This window comes from Manacus vitellinus, unplaced genomic scaffold (genome assembly GCF_001715985.3).
Source record: "Manacus vitellinus isolate BGI_N305 unplaced genomic scaffold, ASM171598v3 scaffold_68_pilon, whole genome shotgun sequence".
Classification (NCBI taxonomy): domain Eukaryota; kingdom Metazoa; phylum Chordata; class Aves; order Passeriformes; family Pipridae; genus Manacus; species Manacus vitellinus.
In genome coordinates, this window is record NW_021940744.1 from 1,485,073 (window position 1) to 1,507,541 (window position 22,469).

General features: G+C 42.5%; 2 protein-coding genes across 5 annotated transcripts; one reads left to right on the forward strand and one right to left on the reverse strand.

Annotated features, from left to right (window-relative positions):
• The first annotated feature begins 211 nt into the window (after positions 1-211).
• Positions 212-17,439, forward strand: ODR4 (odr-4 GPCR localization factor homolog). Of its 4 annotated transcripts, none has more exons than XR_001922069.1 (14): positions 214-399; positions 506-634; positions 1,000-1,095; positions 2,057-2,163; positions 2,875-2,911; positions 3,045-3,185; positions 3,769-3,864; positions 4,367-4,432; positions 5,754-5,882; positions 6,340-6,430; positions 7,791-7,976; positions 13,024-13,116; positions 14,113-14,251; positions 17,276-17,439. XR_001922069.1 is itself a non-coding variant. In XM_018083838.1 (13 exons), exons 1-13 carry the CDS (start codon positions 301-303, stop codon positions 14,178-14,180), a joined length of 1,338 nt encoding a protein of 445 aa, XP_017939327.1. In that variant the 5' UTR covers positions 214-300; the 3' UTR covers positions 14,181-15,195. The 4 variants fall into 4 exon arrangements, 2 of the variants coding, with proteins under 2 accessions (XP_017939328.1, XP_017939327.1); XR_001922070.3 differs by lacking the exon at positions 17,276-17,439 and adding an exon at positions 16,130-16,851; XM_018083838.1 differs by lacking the exon at positions 17,276-17,439 and having other exon boundaries at positions 14,113-15,195.
• A 1,825-nt stretch (positions 17,440-19,264) lies between these two features.
• On the reverse strand, positions 19,265-22,427 carry PDC (phosducin). Its single transcript, XM_008930941.3, has 3 exons — positions 22,367-22,427; positions 20,880-21,040; positions 19,265-19,792 (listed from the first exon to the last, which is right to left on the reverse strand). The coding sequence occupies exons 1-3, from the start codon at positions 22,425-22,427 to the stop codon at positions 19,265-19,267; spliced, it is 750 nt and encodes a 249-aa protein (XP_008929189.1).
• Positions 22,428-22,469: the final 42 nt, after the last annotated feature.

The window sequence follows — 22,469 nt, forward strand, 5'->3', positions numbered from 1 at the left end:
AAATTTCTTCCCAGAAAGAGTTGTCCAGCCCTGGCACAGCTGCCCAGGGCAGTGGTGGAGTCCCCATCCCTGCAGGGATTTAAAAACCTGTGGCACTTGGGGACACGGGTCAGTGGTGGCCTTGGCAGTGCTGGGGGAATGGTTGGACTGGATCATCTCAGGGGGCTTTTCCAACCTGAGCAATTCTAGAGGTTCTTTGTGTGAGGCTGTTTTTCTGTTGCAGTACGTGCACCTTCTCTGACTTTATGCACTGTTTGTTTTGCAGGTTGGAACCACAACCCTCGAGCTTAGCCCAGAGCCATGGGTAGGACCTACTTTGTGGAGGAGGGGATCGGGCAGTACCTGTCCGAGCTCAGCACGGCGGTGAAGCCTTATGTCACTGGGCTGCTGATAGGGCAGGTGAGTGTGGCATGGCTGGTTCTGCTCCAGTCTCTCCTGGGAACTGGGAACCCCCTGTTCTTGGTGTCGCTCACGGTGTGTTTGCTCCCATGGATGTTGTGGACAGTGCTCCCCACAGCGGGACTATGTCATCCGGGCTGTCCGCACCCCTCCCAAGGACCAGCACAAGGAGCAGAACAGCCCTCCAAAACTGGCATCCCTGGATGAGGAGTGGATAACCACACACGCCAGCCAGGTGAGGAACTCACCCTCTGGGACAACAAAGGGGTGGGAGAAACGAAAGGGAAATGAGATGGTCACAAAGTATCTCATCACTTGTGCCCTCTCCAGCCTTTTTCTCCAAGTGAAAGAACCTCCCTCACCACGCTGGGCACAGATATTTTAAACCAGAAATACCTGTATTGGTTTCAGATTTTTTGATGAAAGGAGCCTTGAGAGCACTGAAGGGAGAACATTTGTGGGGTGTGTTCCTACGCTGCAAAGGATCCTATGAGTGAACACCAGCCTCACCTGTTTCTGCCTACCTGTCTCCTTTTTGCTGAGTTGCAAGGTTTCTAGATCCCTGAGTCCTGCCAATAAACGTTGATGTTCGTGTTGCAGGTGTCCAGGATGCTCCCTGGTGGGTTGCTGGTTCTTGGTGTGTTCATGATTGCGAGCCCAGAGCTGGCAAAGGACGGGCAGAACGCTCTGCGCAAGGTGAGCAGAACTCCTGCTGGGCAGGCAGCAGCAGCTCTGCCTGGCTGAGGAATTCCCCATCACTGGCTTGAGTATATACTCAAGTAGATTTTGTTGTTTTAAGTGAGAAAATAAAAATATAGGAAAAGCATCTTCAAGGTTTATATTAAACTAAATCCTTGTGACGCAGGTGTTAGTGATGTTAGGTTGCCTTATCTGAATGAATTGCTCAGATTAGAGATGTTTACAGTAGTGAAAAATTTATAATTCTTACTCATTTAAAAGAAATATCTTGTCTAGAATTAGTGTATTTGCCTTGGGTGTATGGGGTTAAATTTAAAACTGTCTGATAGACTCGAAATACATTTTTGTTACAATATGGGGTGTATAGTGTTACACTTAGTGTTCATTCTGAAGATGTATGTTGATTTTATCATTTTGGTGAGATAAGCATGCTGAGTGATTTAACCATGAGCAGGTTTGGTAGCCTGAGGTTCAGGACTCAGTTCTGGCAGTTCAGTGCACTGGCACCTCAGTTGTGCTTACTGAAACGAGGAGCTGGCTAAAAAAGGTGTGTCCAGTTGATCAGTGGCTACTGAATTTAAATTAGTTGTTTGGTTTCTCTTACTCAGTAATTATTTTGCACAGCTGCCTTTCCTGATCCTCGATGGATAGGCAGAAAGCTGTGATTTTCCTGTAAGCAGAAAACCATACAGGTTGGCTATGTGAATGTGTGTTACTTTGTTTGGTGTATAAGGAAGCTGAATTAAGATTTCACAAGCCACTTTCACTTTGGAGAGGTTGCCTATGAATCCTTGTGGAACGTTCCTTTAACGTGACATTTTGGTGACATATAAGCTGTGTTTCCTGCTGATACATAATTTTGATATCACTGGGACTTCAAACTTCCGTACAAGACTATATTCCAGAAATTATAGCATGTATTTTTGTGGAAAAGTCCCTAATATTTTTTGCTCTTCAGCTAATCTTCTCAGTGGAAAAGTCCCTGACTAAAAGAAGGCTCTGGAAACCTGCTGAGGAGGAGGTCTCAGACAGAGCAGCTCTTCAAATCTGTTCTGCTACAAAGAAGTATCCTTTATGAGCAAGGTTTACTGGCTGAGGCTGCTACCCCTGGCCTGTGTCATTGCTGATTAGTGAGAAACTGGGAGGGGTGAGTTATCTGAGTTCAGACAGACAGAGATCAGATTGAAATTGTGAAGTTTTCTAGTAGGCCATGAGTAAGGCTGTCGACCCTTTTATCCTTGCAAAATTCCCATAATTTCTTACTGTTAGGGTTGTCTGTGTGGTGGCATCACATTATGCCTTCCCCAGTCAGTCTTGATTAGCATAAGTTGAAGAAAACATCTAAAATAGTGTTTAGCACCTTGATCTTGCTGTTACCAATGGTACTTCCATGGAATTAGGGAAGCAGCAGGCATTGGGATCAGTAGTAGTGCTGCAGAAAAGTGCAGGGTCTGTTGGTGATGAGATAATGCAAGGAGAGAAAGGAGGATCTTAGAGAGGCGAGAGAGACAAGGACAAATTACGAATTGGTGCCCTGCTGGTTCTCCCTGACAGTACATATTGATCTTAATTTACTTGTAAGAGCTGGGACAGCATCACTGTGGTAGTTGGAGTTACAGGCAAATGTTTTTCTGCTTTTTTACACTCATGAAAGGTGAGAACTTCCTTCAGGGCATCAGTTAGCTCCACAGGGAAGTTTAGTAAAGGACAAAGTTAATTGTGAGTTGCTCTTACTTCTTTTGCTTTTCACTGAATCTTTTTCTTTAAGTAGCAAAGAGTAGTTTGCAGAACCTACGACGTGCAAGATCCAAAGGTGAGCTCATCCTCCTGTGCCATGGGCAGCTTTTAGTGCATGGCAAGTAATATTCCGAAAATACATTGGCCTCTGAGTTATACAGTGCTTTGTGTAGATGCTTTATGGCTTTTTTTGTTTTCTCTGCTCTCAGAGTTCAGCTAAACCAGCAGATTGGAAATACCAGAGTGCTCTGTCTGCCTCCTGGCTGGCTTTGGGCTGCACAGTAAATGTTAATATTCACATTCCACTTCTTGCTACTTCCCCAAACCATGACCTGGAGAAGAACACCAAGGTACCTAACTGCCTGCAGCAGTTACTGCACCAATTACTACAGTAATGTCTCTGTTGAAAATGAAATGAGAGAAAAGATTTGAATAGTGCCATAGAGAAGTAGAACTAATTGGGGGAGAATATTTAGCAGTTACTCCTCTTGTAAATGTAATTCTTCTGCTGTGCTCAGTCAGAAGTTTCCGTGGCTCAAAATTACTTAACAATTGTCATGCAGAGTCCAAATAATGTCTCTGCTGCCTCACCTAGTGAAAGGTTACACCCAATTAGAGGAGGGCCTGGGGTGCTTTTAGTATGAATTGACTTTCAGTAGCCTGCAACCCTTCCTAAAAACCCCAGATCCCTGGGGTTGGCCCTTCAGTGTTTTGTAATTCTTGTTTCTTAATGGCTGTATTCTGAACATGGTGGGTCTAAGAGTTACCTTTGGGGAAAAAACATAGACTGTTTTTTCACAGACTTTAAAACTCCCTTGGAGTAACTGTTGAAACATGTATTTCTGTAATTTTCAGTGTGATGCTGCCCAACCCTTTAGTGAAATTCTCTTTCCTCTTTCTGATGAGATTTTTGTGTTTTTACTTACTTCAAAGAACGGGTTAAACCGGTGGTCGAAGCAGATAGAAGACAGTGTTTTCCTCATCAATGGACAAGTTAAGGATGATGATACAGAGCTACTGGAAGGGCAGGTGAGTGCCAAACAACAAGGAATTGAGCTCTGATAGATGTGTTTTTGGAACCTCCAGTGTGATGAAGCATTGACCGAGACACCTTCCATACAGTATTTGTTGATCTAATTGACCTGTTCCAGGTCACTGATACTCAGGACTGCTTGTGTTCTTTGCTGCAGGTTCCATGTTCTTCCTCTGGCAACTTGAACACAATAATTATATGTGAAGTCTGACTAAAATGTTGCTATTAAAGAACATGAGTGAGGTGTGAATGTAGGTGATGAGATTTCAAAGACCTGCATCTGTCTGAATGTTTATCAAAGAGTGGAAGCACCTTGGTTGGCTGATGCGTCCATCTCTCCTTTTAGTTTTGTGATTATATTCTTGTGGCTGGTTTCTGTGTGGCATTTTTCTCTCTTGAAGGCTATAAACTAGGGCACATTTTATGCCATAGTGAGGAGACTTGATTCAGTGGCGTTCTTTCCAGTTTCATGACACAGAGAATTTTTTTTCCCCTCAGAAAAAGTCAAGAGGAAATACTCAGTCCAGCACTCAGTTCTCTGATGTCAAGGTGCTGACACAGCTGGTAAGTGTTTAGTGGTTTGCAAAAGTATAACCTTGCTGTTAGATTATAAAATAGAATAAAAACTAAAAAAGCATCCTGAATTATTGTCCAGAAATCCAGCTTACTTATTCATAAGACTGTTTTTGCTCCTGTTTGATATGATCCTGCTGTTTACTGACAGACCTGCATATTTCATGCCTTTAGAAATTCTTGTGGTGTGAAAACCACGTTGTCAGTGAGTTGCATAACTTGGAAAGACTGGAAAACAGGTTATGGAAAAAGAAGTCCTTCAAACTAATTCATTTGGTAGTAGGATACCTGTATGTACCTGTGTACATTGATTTCAGGGTGACTTTGCATCTGAAGTTCACACATTTCAGCCTGCCCCACATTTCAACTTGCCTTGGCCACCTGGGACATTCATTTGGATGCTTTTGTCAGAAGCTGTCACCAGCTCTGGGTTAGGGCACAGATCCTGTGAGCTGGATCATCGTGTGGAGCTCCTGGGTCTGTGTCAGGGGTTTCCTCTGTGCCAGAGGTCATGATGAGCCCTGAATTTGGTGCCCTAGCCTGGGTCCTGAAGCCCAAATGTGTCCAGGCATTACTTTGTAGGCATCTTTGCACAGCACAGGCCGTCCTGTTTCATCAGGTAGTTCCTGGATTCTCTTCAGTTTTGTTCAGCAAAACTTCTAGAGATTTGTAAGATGCCATTTTAGAGGTTTGTTGAGTATCTCAGCTTCTTATGTTGTTCCTCTGTTGTTGCTGTGTATTGTGCTCAGGTTAATTGCCTCAGGGAGTGGAGAACTTGATTTGGGCAGGAGTAGTTGGTGCAGTGGGTGTGGGAGTTGTGCATCCCTGTGTTGGCCCAGAGTGCTTCCTGCACTCACACACTGTTGTGGTAATTAGGGGGAGCATTGCTGGGCAACAGTTTGATGCAGTTCTAAATGTGGCCACGTGTATAATTTAGTACTGACTGATGGGGTGACTCCCAGGGCACCCTGGGTTACACTGACTACACAGTAAACATTAAAACCTCATTGCTGAAAAAAGAAAGGCTTAAAAGGTTTTATGGATTACAATACTGGAAAGTTTTAGAAGGCTTGTGCGCACAAATACTTGAAACATCTGGGAAAATAAATACATTTTCCATAATGCAAAAGAGACTCGGAGTCTTACCTAAACAAACTGAAAAATAAAGTAAAATTAGAGTTATAAATTATAAAGGGAAACAGGTTGTATGTGAACATCTGAAGGTGTGCTGTTAATTTCCTAGTGCTGTTCTGTGTTGCTGGTGCTGCAGGTGCCTTGGTGAGCAGATAAAGCTGAAATGTTTGCTTTCCAGTGCCAGGGTTCCAGTCACAGATCGACAGCTACAGTGCAGGTGTGCAGCGGCTCCATAAACCTCAGGGGGGCTGTGAAATGCAGAGCCTACATCCATAACAACAAGCCAAGGGTTAAAGAAGCCGTTCAGGTACTGAAAAGGGGGTTAGTTCAGCACAAACACTTTTCTGAAATAGGTGAAATTTGCCATGCTGGTTTTTCTTTACCAGAATAGTTTATAGCGGGGTCAAAATGTTTGTCCCCTCGCACGTTATTGTGTCAATGCCTTGTGATTATTTTTGTTTGGTTTTAGTGCTAATTGTCTAGAAGTTGACAGATCTTATCCTAAAATTCCTAAACCTTTCCTCAACTTTTCATTTTTGTTTTGTTGCTTTCTTTCTGGATATTAATTCTTTTGATGTTAGCTTCTCTTTATCGAGCTTTTAAAATTCACATTAGTTCTGATTTTCTGGGAAAAACTATTCTTTCACCACGGGTTAAGCCTATGAGGGACTGGGGTTATTTCTTACTAGTCAAAATTTGCAAATGGCTTTTGTATTACTGATAATTATATTTATATTACTGATGATTTCACTTTGTCCTTGCAGGCTTTGAAAAGGGACATAATAAACACACTGAGTGATAGGTGTGAAATACTGTTTGAAGATCTGATTTTAAATGAAGGACCTCAGAAAAAAAGTAAGAAAAATAAACCCCCCAGCAACTTATATTTGCAGTGAATTTTGGTTGTTGTGGAAAATTCTGCTGGTATAGTGAAGATCCAGTGTGGTTAGAGCAGAATAAAAAGCAAAAGGCACAATCTCTGCTTGGCAGCCTTGACTTTTTGCTAAATCTGGAGAATCTGTGTCGAGTTCAGATGTGTCCTTTGGCATCACAGCTCTCACCCCATGTTTGCATTCAGGTCTTGTGACCACAAAAGACAGTTTCACCTTCTTTCTCACTGATTGGAAATACTGTGATTTTTAAAACTTCCATAGTTGAAATTCCTGTCTCCGAAGTTCCAACTGCAACTTGCACATTTTAGATTTTTATTTTTGAAATCACTGTATGGCATTCCCATATAATATTGCAGGATGTTAAAACTTGGTAGGATTAAAAGAAACAGCTGGGCATGGCTTTGCATGTTTTTCTGTCACCTGTGTTTCGAGTGTTAGTGGACAGGAGCCCTGAAATTCAGGACTTCATCTCTGTTAAATCAAACTGGCATTGTATATGATAATTATGGTATAAAGAAGTATCCTGATTTCTTTAACTATACAAATATATCATTTGTGTTGTCTCTGCCCCCTGAACTTATTGCTCTGCACCAAATACTATTTTACAGATTTGTGTCTTTTATAGGAGTGGATCTTATTTCAGCACCATAACTAATTGCTGGGCTGCATTAACTTGACTTGAACAGAGCATCATGCAGGGACCTAAGTGGGGTGCAAATGGAAATAAAACTGCCTACCAGGATTATATTGAAACCTGAGGAGGAGTATGCTGGGACCAGATCTCTGCTCCCCTGCTGGGGATTCTTTAAACTTCTTTAAGTTTAAAGGGCAGTGGTGTCAAGTTACCTCGTTGTTGTGTTTAAATAAAAAATTAGTGAATTGAAATAGCAGTTTTGAGTATCTTAAGTGAAGGAAAGCCTTTTCCTTTGCATGTAGTTCTGAGTTTGCTCTTTAGGTGGCACCCGAACTTTGTGTCTGCGATCCCGTATGGTGGTGAAATCCTTATCTGCAGGCTCTCCCGGAGTTCTGCTGGTCATTCCAACCAGGAGAAAAGCTCTACTTGAAATTTTATGGCCTGTTTTAGAGCTCTCTTGGATACTTCTGGAGAGACTAATAATGTAAGTTATATAACTAATAATAAATCAGTATCACAGCAGCCAAAACTTCCACAAAACAGCAACAGCTAAACAAGCCATGCCTGAAATCAGGATTTTTACATGGAGGCCTTGAGCAGTTCTTTTGCAATAGTTTTATCTTATGGCCAGGGATCAAGGAGGAATCTTATCATAAGTGGCATGGTATTTTTCCCCCTTTCCTTGTAGGTTTTGAGAGGGAATACCATGTGTTGCCTCAGAGACTCTTTGTGCCCGTGCCTGGGTCCAGTGTGATGCTCAGCGACTACAAGTTCGGCGACGAGGCCGCCGGAGAAATCCAGGAGCGCTTTGTGGAGCTCTTGGATCAGGCTGTGCAAGCTGAAGAAATCCACATAGCAGAGGGGATCAGCACAGGTGAGGGGCTGACAACCAGGACAGGCTGGATCATCTCTCAGGAAAACGTTGACTGATGGCATAGGCCAGTTTTATCCAGATGTGGATATGCCCAAATTCAGCTTGCTTCGTACAAGCTCTAAGGGTTTATATCTAATAACAAATTCGAGATATTCGTGGAAAATAGTAACTTTCTTGCAGTTTCTGTGTTTCTTGTAACAGACTTTTGTTCCTCAAGTATTTTTTCCCTTTTCACTGCATTATCTGTGCACTCAGGGCTGCAGCCCATGAACTGCAGGAGGTACATAAAGAGATGGTCCAACAAGGTTACTCTGCACATGAGTTAGGGATGATCCTATATTGACAAATAAACTGTAAGAAAAACCTGTAAAGCTTTAGTTTCTTTATATTAATATATATATTTACTCTTTCAGTAGTCCAGTTTTTTAGAGCTGAATAGTTCTGATACTGCTTAAAATAAATTAGAAGAAGAAGCTGAATGATTTAGTCAAATCTACTATTTCTTCCCTACAGAATTAAAAAATGCTTTAAAAATCTATTAGCAAAAAATACAAATACCCTGTGTCCTTCAGGAAATTTTCATGCTAAAACTGACTTTTTTTAAAAAAAAGTTTCTTTGTTCTGAGTGTTTTATAAAAAATGCAGTACCCAAACTTGAAGATACGTGATTCACCCAAAATGAAAAGAAAATTGAGAGAGCTTTTCATTTTCTGCTGAATGTCTTACAAGTTTATGTTCTGATTATGAGATTGTTATATTCCCTTTAACAGATACTTTGCTATAATCTAGTCACTGACTTCCTTTTTCTGAATATTTCTGGTTTATATCATTCCCTGTTGGCTTTTTTTTTTCCCCCGTGTGATGTTGATTTTAATGTAGAAGTGAAACCTGGTGTTGAAATGCATCCTGTGATCTCATGGAAGAGATTTTTCTCCCTTTTTTCCCTTCCATCAGCACGAATACGAACTGCAGGTTACAGTTTTATAATTCAAATTTAAAAAGAATGGCATCAATTCTCATATAAGGGCTCAGAATGCTTTTTTGTTGGTATTTAGGGACAAAAACTGGGAAGTGCAGCCATGACTTGCTGTGCAGGGTGAGCTGTGAGTATTGATATTCTCCTTGACCCACTTGTGTACTTGGAGGGGTTTTTGAGTTTCTTAATGTCAGAGCTCACCCTAAATTCTTTTTATCTTTCTAAATGAATCAGTTCCTCCCCAAGGCTTTAACTAAACCTGTCAGCTGTGAACTGACTCATTATATGGAGAAGCAAGAGGTGTCCACAGCTCAGGGACCTCAAGGAAAACAGGAAAGCCAATAAAATCTCTCTGGCATTATTAGAGTAACTTTAATACTCTTACAGCTAATTACTCCTGAGCTTTAGGGAATCAGTGGAACTTAGGGAAGCAAATTAGTATTGTAGCAGTGGCTGTAGGCGTGGGAGGGAGAGAGGAGATGATTCAGTTGAGCTTTATTGTGTGATCTGGAGGTGAGAAGAAAACCCCTTTGCACTGACAGCAGTGCCTCCCAAAGGTTGCTGCCAACACTGTGTGTGTGAAAGGATGGCCACAAAATGAGCTTGGGTGGTCTTGTAGCTTGCTGGGTGTAGAGTCTGGGGGGGGGATTTATGTTCTTTAACTAAAAAAAAAGACAAATTTAAAATTGATTTAATTACTAAATTAACGTAAGTGCTTATTTTCTTTAGGGGGAGAAAAAACCCAACCCACAAATTAAAGTAAGTGCATAGGAGAGAAGAAGGAAAACCATACAAACAGGATTTTAGGAAAACCTGGCCTTGTCCTGGAGAACAGCATAAAGATTGTCCATAGAACGGGATCTGTTCATTCTGATAATTATTGATGTGGCATCATTAACTCATGGTTTATTAAAATCACAATGTATTTATACACTTCTATCCCACCAGAAGGGTCATTTTAGAAATGAGACCTATTAACTGCATAAGAAAAGTGTTCTGCATTCTAAGAGAAAACATTAATTAAGCAATTTGAGTTTTGTATGGTTGCCTTGGTATGAAGTGTCCAAGTATTGCTGTGACCAGGTTTTTGTGGCATAACAGCAGTTGGGGGTTTCCCTTGTGTGAAGGCTTTTCCAGTTCTGATTTGGGCATCGTATGGTGGTTCTCTATTAATGATAGCCAATATTCAGTTGTTGGTTTGTCACCAGCCTTTCTATTTGAATCACAATTCCTGTGCTCTGAGGCACCAACCTTGAATTAACTGGCAATGCTCTCTGTGGTCTGAGGCACCAACCTTGAATTAACTGGCAATGCTCTCTGTGGTGAGGGTCTGGGGAAAGTTTGCTGATATAAAGAACTGTCTAAAATTCAAGAGCAGGCTTTCGAAATAATTTTATTTTTGCTCTTTAAAATATGCTCTTGAGAAGAAAAGGATCTATCAGTATAGGCAAAAGATTTACTTTTTAAACAGCTTTTAGTCAAAACATAGGAAATTTTGAGAAGGTCACTTTTATGTGCTTACTGAGCTTGGCCTCTGCTGCTGTTTCCTCCGGTGTTATTCTCTTCATTCCTTGGACATCTCTCCAGTGAGGACACTACTGGGTCGTGCTTTAAAATTGTTATGTGGAAAATAGAGAGTAAAGCCCAAGCTATTTATAACTGAGAGACATAAATAGCTCTAACACTGTAGTTTCAAGGTATTTAGTGCTTTAAAACAGGCAGCTGAAAGCTCTGCATTTCTGATTGGCTTTACTAAATCCCTGCCCCTGCTCGGTGCAGCGGGTGGGGATAGACAGGAATAAGCCTTCAGCAGTGGTAATCACCTCCCCACCTTCGTTAGGGAACTGAAGACTTAATGAAGAATTGAGGATTCATAGAATTGCTGCTGGAAAACATCTGCTATTAAAACTTGGTATGAATTGTGCTACAGCTGCTACACGTGCACGTCCTTCCAGAAATGCCTTTGGGAACTAAATAGCTCAAGGCTGGTTCTTTTTCTTTTTCCCTTTTTTTTTGGTGTATCTTCCCCTCTGAGGAATGTGCAGCTGCCTTGATGTGCAGCTTCCAAAGGTGCCTTCAGAAAAGCCCAGCAGTTCTTAGGAAGGCACAAAGAAACGTGAAGTTAGAGGGCACAGACCATCCTACCTGCTCATCACACCTAAAGCAGAAAGGAACCTGCCGGATTTGGGTGACCCCAGAAATACTTAGTTTATCCCAAAGTGGTGTGTTTTAGGGAATTCAGAACTGGACAGAATGTGGTGCTCACACTGTGCTAGTTAAGATACTTACTAAAAAGCTGTATTGCAACAGTTAATAATTCCTCTAGCTGAACATTTCTGCTCGTATTTTAGACAGTCCTTGGCACAGAAAAAATAATGATGAAACCACTCATTGATGAAAGCTCATTAAGGACCAGTGGGATTCAGTGATATTCGATAATTTCTCTTCCAAACAGCACACTTTGAAATGTTTTGAAATGCACTGAACTGTTGTGTTGATGTTTTGATTTTACGTGTATGTGCAGCTTACACAGAGATCTCCAACCTATGTTTTACTTAATATATGGACATGTATGTGTCTGGATATCTGAATATCTCAATATCTTATGAAGTTTCATATCAGACAGTTATTAATTGCTCTGCTGCAGCACATCCTATACAAATTCAGTGGGTTTAGGGATAAAGATGGCTAAAGACAGATCCTAAAAGTCTAGTTTGCTTTGCTGTAACAGGTCTTGTCTAGGTTTAACTTGAGAAGATTTTGAAGACAATCATCCTCATGAGTCATCTGAGATGACAGAAACAACCTTTCTGATCACATCTAGATTATACATTTCCACTATAGCTAATGATAGAGAAAGTATTTTGTTAATCATTTGCATATGAATCATACAAAGGATGTGTCTTATTACTCAAGTATGTAACCTGTAATTTATTGCTGATGGACAACCCCACTGGGTGGTTGTGGAAACAGGAGCTCTGTTTTTATTTAGATCAGTGTTCCATGGACTCCTCAAACTTGGTATCTGGTACTGCTGGGGGGATTTCTTTGTGTTCTGGACAATCCCTTAGGCTCATTCTCTTATCTCAGTGTGCCTGTTCTGTTCTTCCCAGAGACCCTCAGCTCTCACTGCAACAGCACAAACACTTTCTCTGGCTGGTTGCTTGTCCAGAAGTTGTCTGCAGTCATAGCTACTGAATTGTGATCCAAACTTTTGACAAGTGATGCCTTAGCAAACCCTCCTGGGAATGGGAATGCAAACTGAAGGCCTTTGGCCCACCACCATCGAGTAACCTTAGGCTGAGCTGGGATTCCATGCTGGCTCTGGGTGGCACAAACAGTTCAGGGGGAGGACTGGAGATTATTGCCCTTCTTTCTCTCCTCCCTGTCTCTAGCAAGCTGGGGATGGCCAAGTGGTGAGGGAAATCTTGGGGAAGGAGATAGATACAGGTTTGAATCCCATCTGTCTGGAAATAGATTCAAGCTCTCTCACATCCTGGCTGAGCAGACTAAGGATTTAGTAATCACTCCAAAGAAGAATGAGGCCTCTATGCCTGCTCAGAAAGGGTGTTTTTATGGGATCTTCAACAAGAAGTTTCTGTGGTTTGAAGAAATGCATTGCTGGCTGTTGGGTAGGGAGGTGATGCTGGGCTCATCCTTGTGGCAGTGGGTTGGCACATGGCCTGAGCTCAGGGCAGATGGCTCTGAAAGGAAACTCTGATCCTGGAAAGTGGTTAATGGTAAATTTTGGTGGTTCCCCCTCAGAGCAGTCAAATTCTCCCCATGCTATGCAAATATGGGTGGGTATGTTACCATGGAAGCAGGGTGTGGAAGATGAGTTTCAGAAGAGGAACTCCTCCCCAAATGTACTTTGTCTCTTTAGTTTTGCTCTCACACCCACATAGAACAATTTAGCACTGTGTTGTTGCTAATGTACTGCTTCAGTAAACTGCTTTTTGTACCATAAATGTAGTTGATGTGAAGTTGTTGGGCCTTTTGCATTAGTTCATTGTAAAACACAACTGATAGTTTTCCCCCTGGTATTTACTTCTTCCCTTGATTTCCATGCAGTTGATATTTGTCCAGTTCCTGACAACCTGGAGGACACACAACAGACACAGCTGACAAAAGCAACGTTGCTGTTGAAGCTTCAACAAAATATGGGTATGTTGCTTCCCAGATTTTTGCTGTGGCAATGCCAAACCCACAGCGGGCCCTTTGTGTTTGCTCCCACAGCATCCCAACTTTCAGCCTCAGTAATTCAGCCACAGAACCCTCCTTTTCAATGCAACTTCTCCACCATACTCCCTTGTCCAGCCCCCATATATGTCTGCACTCAGTACAGTTCTCTTGGCTGAAAGTCTTCTAGTGTTAAAATACAGTTATACTTTAGTCAACAAAGCAGTAACTTCTGCTTTCTATTTATTCTTAGAAGTAGAACGTGGTAACTGGAAGATTAAATGTGTGTTTGATGTAGATATATAAATATCTTTCCTTAAATCATTACTCAGGTGTTTTGGGGTTTTCTTGTGTGCCTTCTCAGCTGCATCAGTAATGAGCAAGTTAGTCAACAGGGAAATGACTGTTGTGCTACAGAGACCTACTGAGTTCATGTAGTGCTGCACAGAAAAGAAAAAAATTAATAGCTTTTGTTTCTTAAACTTTCAGTTATTTTTTCCCAGTTTGATTCCTAGAATGGAGTCAGTGCATTATTTTATGGCCAAGGTACTGCAGAAGTGTGCAGCCAGCTGGATCTCTGGGAGGGTCCTGCTCTGATTGGACGTGTCATGTGCAGCTTTTATTATTTATTTATCCAACACTGTAGCTTTAGATTGAGGCTTAATGGTGTTAGGTAGCTCACAGAATGTCCTGAGTGGGAAGGGCCCCCATCCAGTCCAGCTCCTGGCCCTGCACAGACACCCCAACAATCCCACCCTGTCCCTCAGAGCGTTGTCCAAACCCTCCTGGAGCTCTGGCAGCCTTGGGGCTGTGCCCACTGCCCTGGGGAGCCTGGGCAGTGCCAACCACCCTCTGGGGGAAGAACCTTTTCCTGATAAAAGCAGTTTTTGGGGTGACTCTTTGGTTTCTCCTCAGGCACATCCACCTGCCCTCCCTGTGCTGCCCTTGGCCCCTCACTGCCGTGTTCCTCTGTTATTCCAGGTGTGGTGGTGGCAGCTGCTGTTGCAATCCTTGCATCCATCTTCTCTTTCAACTACTTCAGTGACTGAGCTGCAGCCCCTGGAGCTCCATGGAAACGTTGGCCATTTCCAAGCTGGAAGCAGCTGGGTTTAATGGATTGGTAATTAATTGTTGCCTAAATATCCCCAGGTAGATGTGCAATATCAGTGTAATGGTAGGCTCAGTTACCTTGTTCCAGCATGCACTTCATGTATCAAGTAGAATTATGCAGGTACAGAATCAAGTACAAAGTGAATCAAGTTTACAAGAAACCAGCCCTGTTGCTCCATATAAATAAATGATAATATTATTTTCTAGAAGGAACCCTTAAAAAGAAATATGGAACCTTCATTTTCTTCCTGCTGGCTCCTTCAGTGCAAAATGCTGCTCCTGGTGTTTCTTAGGCTACTGATAAGACTAGTGTAGTTACCTGGTATGACAATTCCTGCTTTAATTTGCTAAGAGAAATCTAAAATTAATTGGGGAAAAATTAGATTTACTTTTAGGTAATACTGGTTAACTAGCATAAAAGATATACAAATAGTTTCTAGAATTTTCAAGACTAGACCAAGGCAGCCTGTAAATACCTTAGTTCAAGATCTGGAGAACTCAGAAATCAATAAATTTCTCTGTCCAGCTCTTATTCAGTCATTGTTCTCTTGGAATATTAACTATTTCAGCAACAGCTACATGTAGGCAGCCCATGCAAGTTGTCAAAATTATTGCTAATCAGGATTTTTAGACTATAAACAGAAATCTTTCCATTATAGGATACTTTCCAGGGTACACTGGGCTATAACAGGTTTACTTGCCATGAGGAGAGGTGAAGGAGGGAAGAATTCTAGGAAGGTTAATAAAGATAACTTGTAAATGAAATGTGATGTTTACTTGGACCTGAGCTACAACAGAAAAGAGTTCCAGATTTTAAGGCATTTTAGTACCACTGCAAATACCTTTTCTTGTTTAAAGGCACTGGAACACAAAGAAAAAATAAAGACTTTGGTTCTAAAGCGTAATCAAGGATGTACTGGGATACCTTTATTAAAGGCAACTGTGAGAAAGGTGTCTTAACTGGTGTTGCCTCATCTGTGTATTCTGGTTTTCCATGTTTGGGAAAAAGAGCTGCTTTTAGCATTGTGAGTATCCTTTGAAACACGGCGCTGACCTTTCGTGCTCAGCGTTGCTCAAGCAGGGCCTGCTGGAGGAAGGTGGATGTTGTAATGGGGGCACTGGGTTCAGCTCTGTGGGCTTTATAGGTGCCTTTTACTCTGTGCCAGTGGGTGGAATCAAAAGCAAGATGGCATCATGCACAGCAGTTCCTCCAGGGGAGGCTGAGGGTTATCCAGAAAATGGGGTTAATTTTGTAACCTGCTTCAAAGCAGGGTTGGCTTAAAAATTGCTCTGCTAAAGTCTCTGCTAGAAGGAGGAACAGGGGCATAATGAAAAGCAAAGAGTTTGTCTTTTGTCTCTTTTTTGGGGGGGAGGGGTGGGATGAGGAGGTAGAATACAACATTTTGGAGGTAAAATATAAAATAGTTATTCTGTAGTTGCCTGTTGCACACTACTCAGCCACAGAAGTGAAGTACAGCATCTGAGATGCTCAGTGTCTGACACCAGAGAAGAAAATGGTCATGGAACACTCATCCCCTAGTTCTTCTCCTTTAGTACTTGTGGTGTAAAACATAAAGCTGGTTGGGATGTATAACTCCATGGGATCCCTAGCAGAGAACTCTGTTTTTCTTCCCCCCTGCAAGCTCACTCAGTGTTTAGTGAATGATCCTATGGTCTTACTACAGATGGTTAAATTAACCCCCTAGCTTATAACTAACTGGGTATCAAGGAGCTCTGGAAGTCTGGTTTTCCAGTTTGAACCTGGAAGAAAGGAAAGAAATTGCTGTTGATGGGATTTCTGCTTTCATACTAGAATAAGAATATGTGCAATAAGAAATTAATTTAACCCTGTCAAAGTAAAAATGAGTAATTTGACTTGTACCTACAGATTGAGCCTTCCAGTCATCCTGCCATGAGGAAACAGGGCATGTGGAAGAAAGCAGGTTCTCACTTGTCTGAGAATTACAGGACTAACCAAGAGGGCATTTCATGGTCCCATCCTTTTTTGTTGGCCATTGAGAAAATAAGAAAATGAGGGCTTAGGAGAAATGAAAGTGTGTGTGTAAGAGAAAAGGAACCTTTTAAAAGTCTCTTGGGTTACTGCATAACTCTAGCTCAGGTTTCATACAAGTTTATCCTTTTCCTATACAATCCTGTGAAGCCTTTAGTCTGTGAAAACTCCATTGTGACTGAAACTGAGCTTTGTTAACTTGTGTGCAGCACTGGAAATCTGTTTTAATTTTAATATGTAAGAGTCCAGAGGAATGGTTTGGACTTCAACAGCTGAAAGCCTGGCTCTTCTAAGCACAGTTCTAAAATTGATGTTACAAAATAATTTTACAGAAGCCCTTATTTTCTGGGCTATGTGGCTTTCAATTGTAGTTTTGAAAAGCCACAGTGGTCTGGGTCAATGAGGTTTATGGTCCCTCACATCTGAGGGCAGCATTTGATGTGGTGGGAACAGACAGGCTAGGGGGATTTGACCCCAGCTGGCAACTAAAGGACCACACAGGGCTCACTCCCCTCCTTGGGGCAGGGGGAGGAGGGTTGGGACAGAGGGACAACTTTTGGGTTGCCATGAGAACAGTTTAATAACTGAAATAAAGTAAAACATAATCATAGTAATGAGAAGGGACATAACAAAAAGAGAAAGAATACAGAGAGACAAGGGATGCCCAAGGCAGTTGCTCACCACCCACTGCATCCAAAGCACAGCCTCCCTGTGCTGGATGCTGGGAAGAGAAATAACTCCCCCAGCTGACACTTGGATCTACCAGAGGTTTTGTCTGGGTTTGATCAGCAGTGACACCAGTGATAAGATGAATATTTGGGGACACTCAGGGTCTCTGTGCCTTTGAGTCTGAAGGAAGAGGAACCATAGCCCAGGGCAGCAGGGAGGTGCCCCCATGTGCTTTTTGAAGCATTTACTGTTTGTTACTCAAAAAACCTTTGTACAGTAATAAATGTTTGAGTCAAGTCTTGCTTTTTGGTGTTTTTTTTAAGGTTTGTTCTTTTTTTTTTTTTTTCCCTGCAGAAACCTGGATAACTGCTGTGATCAGAGCTTTGTTTGCAACTTCATTAGTCATGAGCTGCTGTTGAGGCTTGGTGCCACATGTGTTTGCTCTCTCTCTTTGTTTTTTGTTTGAAATTACAGGTTGAAGGAAATCCTGCTTAAGCATGCTTAATCCTTCTCTTAAACTGGAGTGTCAGCTTATTTCTCACAGTAGCTATGGGTCCAGTTTCTGTGGTGGGATTGGTGTTTTTTTGCTTTCAGCCTGGTTTTCAGAGAAATGAAGTTTATGTTACAAGGCTGCTGATGTGCAGCCTAATGGCTTTTGAACCAAGTTGGATAAAGAGGGAAAGTTCTCAAGAACTTTCTCAAGAACATGTAAGTTCCCGCCACTTACATGGAGATTTTCTGGTGTGCAAAGGACAGAAATTTTTCACTAATCTTCTTTAAGACATGTCATAAAAAAATACAAGTGAAATATTGACCTGCTACCCAGGTAACTGGTTATTTTTGTGATGGACAGAGATAATTCATTATTTTCTACATAATCTTTTACAAGATCACTGGATTTCCATTATGCTGGGTGGATCTGCAAATGGTAGACCTACAAATATTCTGAGCACTGCTCCAAGGGAAAAGCTTTATTCCACCTGGAGTTCCCTCAGAAAGACTTATGACACCCCCCCTCTCAGCAATTTACAGCATGGAAATCATAACATTTTGAGAACATGTTGTTGGAATTCTTGGTGGAATAAAATCATGAATTGTTTTACAGATTGCAAAGAAGATTGTACAAGAGCTGATAAAGGAACTTCATTTGTTAGCTTAGTGTACGTGAGGTGAGGTTTCTAGAGCTCTGTTAAGACATCCATCCTTTGCAAAAACAATATTAAAAGTAGAAAATCGGCAGCATTTTCATAGTTTCTGAAAATGAACCAACAAAAGAGAAATAATCTTTAACTTTCTGATAATCCCAAATGTTATCAGCAAAACTGTGCTGTTGAGATCAAAAATTACAGATACAGAGTCAAATTCAGCCTTCAGCTTTGCCAGTGTGCAAAAGCCATTGAAGTGTGTCCAATGCTTTGTTGTGTTCTGTCAGAATGAGAGGAGGGGTTTATAGTGAGTTTTCCCTCAGATTGTTAAATTGTAGTTCTCAGCAGCTTCCCTTTAACAAAACTCAAAACTTTGGGCTTAGGAAATCTCTAATGAGTGCTTACTAATATTTCACATGTTTTAAGGCTAAGGTTGTGTACTACCAATATATTTCACACTTCCAATGGCAGGTCTCAAGGGCTGTTAAGCTTTATTCAGAGTTATTACATAAGCACAATATACTTTTTCAGATACTGCAGACATTTTAAACATTGCTGCTCAACCTGTGGAGCACCCATGAAGTGAAAGGAGCTGATGCTGTGTCTGTGTTTGCTGTTGTGAGAGCAACACTTGTGTAGTGTTGTCACAGAAGTGACAACAAGAAGGGGGAGAAATTTATTTCTTTTCGTGAGTATCGAATATTAAATGTGGAAGCATAAAATATTGTCCTAGTTACCTAAGTTATTTAGGAGTGTGAGGACTTTGGGCTGTTTGTCCTTCAAACTGCTTTTTCCTACCGAAGTTGGTAGAAGTGTATCTGAGGAGCCATAATCCAGAGCATGGGCATGGCTTTTTGTGTGCACAGAGGGATGGATCAGTCTGAAATGAAGGTCTTGTGCTTCTTGGAGACAGGCACGGACCCTCAGTTTTTAATCCTTTTTACCTTCACATCTTAAAGATCACCAGCATTGTCTGCTGTTCTTCCTATTACTTCTGGCATAGAGATAATTATGTGCAGGACTGCCAGTTGTGTGTGTTTGAAGTAAAATTCGTATCCTAACAGTTAAATAATTTTGTATCTTTGTATCTTACAAATAAGTTAGCAAAGACAGGTTTCTCTAAACGAGATGAGTGTTACTGACATTGATTTACATCTTACTGAGGAGGAAAGGGAGACAGTGAGCACTGTGGCTCTGACTATTCAACATCCTGCTCATCCGTGTTGCCATTTCCCAGGGCGGGCAGCGTCCCCTCAGGCAGCAGCCCGTACTCATTCAGGAAAGCCTCCACATCCACAGCAAAGAACTCCTCATTGAACTGTTCAGAAACACTAATGAAATTGCTCAGCAGCTCCCCAGCCTTGTAGACCAGCAGGGAGGGGAGCACCTCGTTGGAGAAGCGATCTCCAGCCCCCGTGCTGGAGGCCTTGATCTTGCAGAACTTCACGGTGGGGTACTCTGCGGCCAGGCAGGTCAGGCTGCTGTTGAGGGCGTCGCAGCCCTTCACACCATCTTCGTAAATGTGCACTATCACCGTGGTGGTTTTGTGTTCCTTCTCCACGGCCTCCAGGAACTGTTCCCCGTTCTGCAGCTCGCACAGGTAACCGAACTTGGGCCCGAAGCTGAGCCGCTGGTGCATGTCCTGCATGCAGCGCTTGCGGTACTGCTGTAGGCAGCTCTCGTCCTCCTGCGCGTCGTGGATCAGCTCGTACTCCTGCATGCTCATCTGGGGGGCCAGAGAACGTCGGGTTAGGGAGGGCTGAGCCCTCGGTGCTGAGGTGGGGAGAGCCCCTGCTGTTGTCTAAAGAACATCCAAGCTGACCCAGAAGAGCCGTCACTGCCTGCAGTGACTCTGGAAGGTCTCCTCAAGACACAGGTGAAGGTCCTGCCTCGACACTTCCATGTCAACATGACAGTGTTGGAGGCAGTTGCCACATGGACAAAAACCTCTGGATCTTCCAGAGTTGGTAGGAATTTTGTCACTGACTGCAGTGGGCTCAAAGTTTAATTCCTGTGGTTTTGGGGGTTTGGGTCCCCCCCGTTCAGACCTGGCAGGTGGTAATGAGTGACATTCAGGCTCAGAGCTCTGTCCCTGACTAATAGGTTTTTAAACAGGTTAAATGTTTTCCTTTGCCTTAACCACGGATAGGTCACTATGGCAGGGAAGACAGGAAGAAAGGTCAAACTGTGCTATGATAGGTTGTTGTGCAATGTACTTTGTTTTACTGGAGTCTTTTGCTTGAGAGAGGACTGGGTAGAGAGAACCTTTAAGGTTGGAAAAGCCCTTTAAGATCATTGAGTCCAACCATTAACCCAGCTCTGCCAAATCCACCACTAACCCATGTCCCTGGGTACCACATCCCCATTTTTTTGGACGCTTCCAGGAATGGTGATTCCACCAGTTCCCTGGGTGGTCTGTTCTAATGCCTGACAACCCTTTTGGGGAAAATTTTTTCCCTTATGTCCAACCTGAGCCTCCCCTGGCACAGCTGGAGGCCGTTCCCTCTCCTCCTGTCCCTTGTTCCCTGGGAGCAGAGCCCGACTTCCCCCGGCTCCCCCCTCCTGTCAGGGGGTTGCAGAGCCAGAAGGTCCCCCCTGAGCCTCCTTTTCTCCAGGCTGAGCCCCCCCAGCTCCCTCAGCTGCTCCTGCTGCTCCAGCCCCTTCCCAGCTCCGTTGGTTTGCACGTGGTTTGTTCTCTCTGTGCTGGGAGAGCTCTGCTAAGTTACACAGAAATTGAGTCTGGCAAATTCAGGATTTTCTAGCTTATAACTGGTATGTTTTATCTAGAATCAAAATTCATTTATTTTGCTCACCTTACGGCAGAATCTCTCTCTGGTGTCTTTATCATCTCTACTGAAGGATCTGTGTGGTGAAGACATTTGTCTAAGCATTTCTTTCTTGCTCAAGGATAGGGACTCTCCATCTTCGCTTTCTAATTTAAACTTCCTCCAGTCATTGATCACACCTTTGGGCCCTAAGAGAGATGAAGCTGGATGAGAAACTGCAACAAGGAGCTTCTTGAGAAGTTTCTGCTCTTTGCTGCTTTGTCCTTCTGTGCCTCAGTTTATCTGTCCATCCCTCTTCCTCCCAGAACTCTCCCCAGGAGTGCTGAGAACCCAAACTTTGGGACTAATGTGTCCCAAAAAGTAAGAGTTTTTTCTAACCTGGATCACTTTGGGGTTCTGCTTCCTATCAGGAGCCCATGAACGGATTTTGGTGAGCTATTTCAGTAGTTAACAAGGATGAGAATGCTGAAACCTGGTAAAATTGCCATGTTGGCCAAAGCTTGTGTTTCATACAAGTATATTTGCATGTCTCTATAGACAGTGCATTTATATAAATAAATTGTATAAGAACTCACAGTAAAATTAAGAATACAGGGCACTTGACATTTCTTTTTAAACCCATACTTGTTCCACTGGAAGAGTAACCCATAAGGCAAATGCTACAATAGTTCTGATTGTAATGCAGAGCTGGTTGACTGAAATGGTTAAATTTTGAAAGAGGGGAGGGGAAAATTAATTTTGAATTCCAGTGCTGTTTTTCAAAACGAAGCATTTGAATCTGCAGCTTAGTTTATAAGGCATAACCAAGGAATATTTTGGGGTGTTTTCAGAGGTGAAGCGTCCCAGAGAGATTTAGCACAAGAGCTCCAAGAAAAGGAAGCCCTTGGAGCACAGGGGGGGAACATCTCGTTGCCTGCTGGTGTCCATGTTCTACACACAGGACATGATCCCTGGGTGTGGAGCTGAACACAGTGTCAGGACTCATAAAAATCCTGAGGATTGAGTGCTGCTTTAAAAAACCTGATGATTTTGAGCAAGACTTCTCTTAAAGCTTCTAAATGCTGTGCTGTGTTTGCCAAGAGGACTTACAGGTTCATTTTTAGTTCTGAGTGTTCCTTCTATAAGAAGGAAAACATAATTTTGCCTTTATAGTGAAATATTATCGCTAAATTCTAGTGTGGGGTTTGTTGCTGTTTGGTTTTCTCTCTTCCCCAGGAGAAGGAAGGCCATCCTTCAGGACCAACCCACAGGAGCTCCACTGCTCTTGGTGGCTTTGTCAAGTGTCTCCTGTGTTGGCTGTTTGCTTCAGGTATGAGGAGGATTGGCACAAAGATCAGACTGGTGTTACCTGCCCTTACCCCAAAATGCATCCTCACTACCTTTGGAACCTGTGTTTCTGCTCAAGGGGATTGGTGAATCCACTGGATCCACTGGAATTCTGTGCTTCCCCAGTGAACAGGGACAGTTTAGCTTATTTTTTAGGGAGAAAAAAAAAAGGCAGTTTGTTTCCTTGCCTGTGTGTGTCGCCTGTCCTTCGAAGTCTTCTTCCAGGCTGGTGTTGGCATTTTCTTCCATGTCAGTGGCTGGAGTAGGAGATGCTGCGAGTTGCAAAGGAGG

Excerpts from the sequence above, each read along its gene's own strand:
- ODR4 (XM_018083838.1), top strand. The coding sequence starts at position 301 with ATGGGTAGGACCTACTTTGTGGAGGAGGGGATCGGGCAGTACCTGTCC. Across the intron at positions 635-999 it reads TAACCACACACGCCAGCCAG|GTGTCCAGGATGCTCCCTGG; the intron begins GTGAGGAACTCA and ends TTCGTGTTGCAG. Across the intron at positions 6,431-7,790 it reads TGAAGGACCTCAGAAAAAAA|GTTTTGAGAGGGAATACCAT; the intron begins GTAAGAAAAATA and ends CTTTCCTTGTAG.
- PDC (XM_008930941.3), bottom strand. The coding sequence starts at position 22,427 with ATGGAAGAAAATGCCAACACCAGCCTGGAAGAAGACTTCGAAGGACAG. Across the intron at positions 21,041-22,366 it reads AGGACAGGCGACACACACAG|GGCCCAAAGGTGTGATCAAT; the intron begins GCAAGGAAACAA and ends CATCTCTCTTAG. Across the intron at positions 19,793-20,879 it reads GAGAGAGATTCTGCCGTAAG|ATGAGCATGCAGGAGTACGA; the intron begins GTGAGCAAAATA and ends CTGGCCCCCCAG.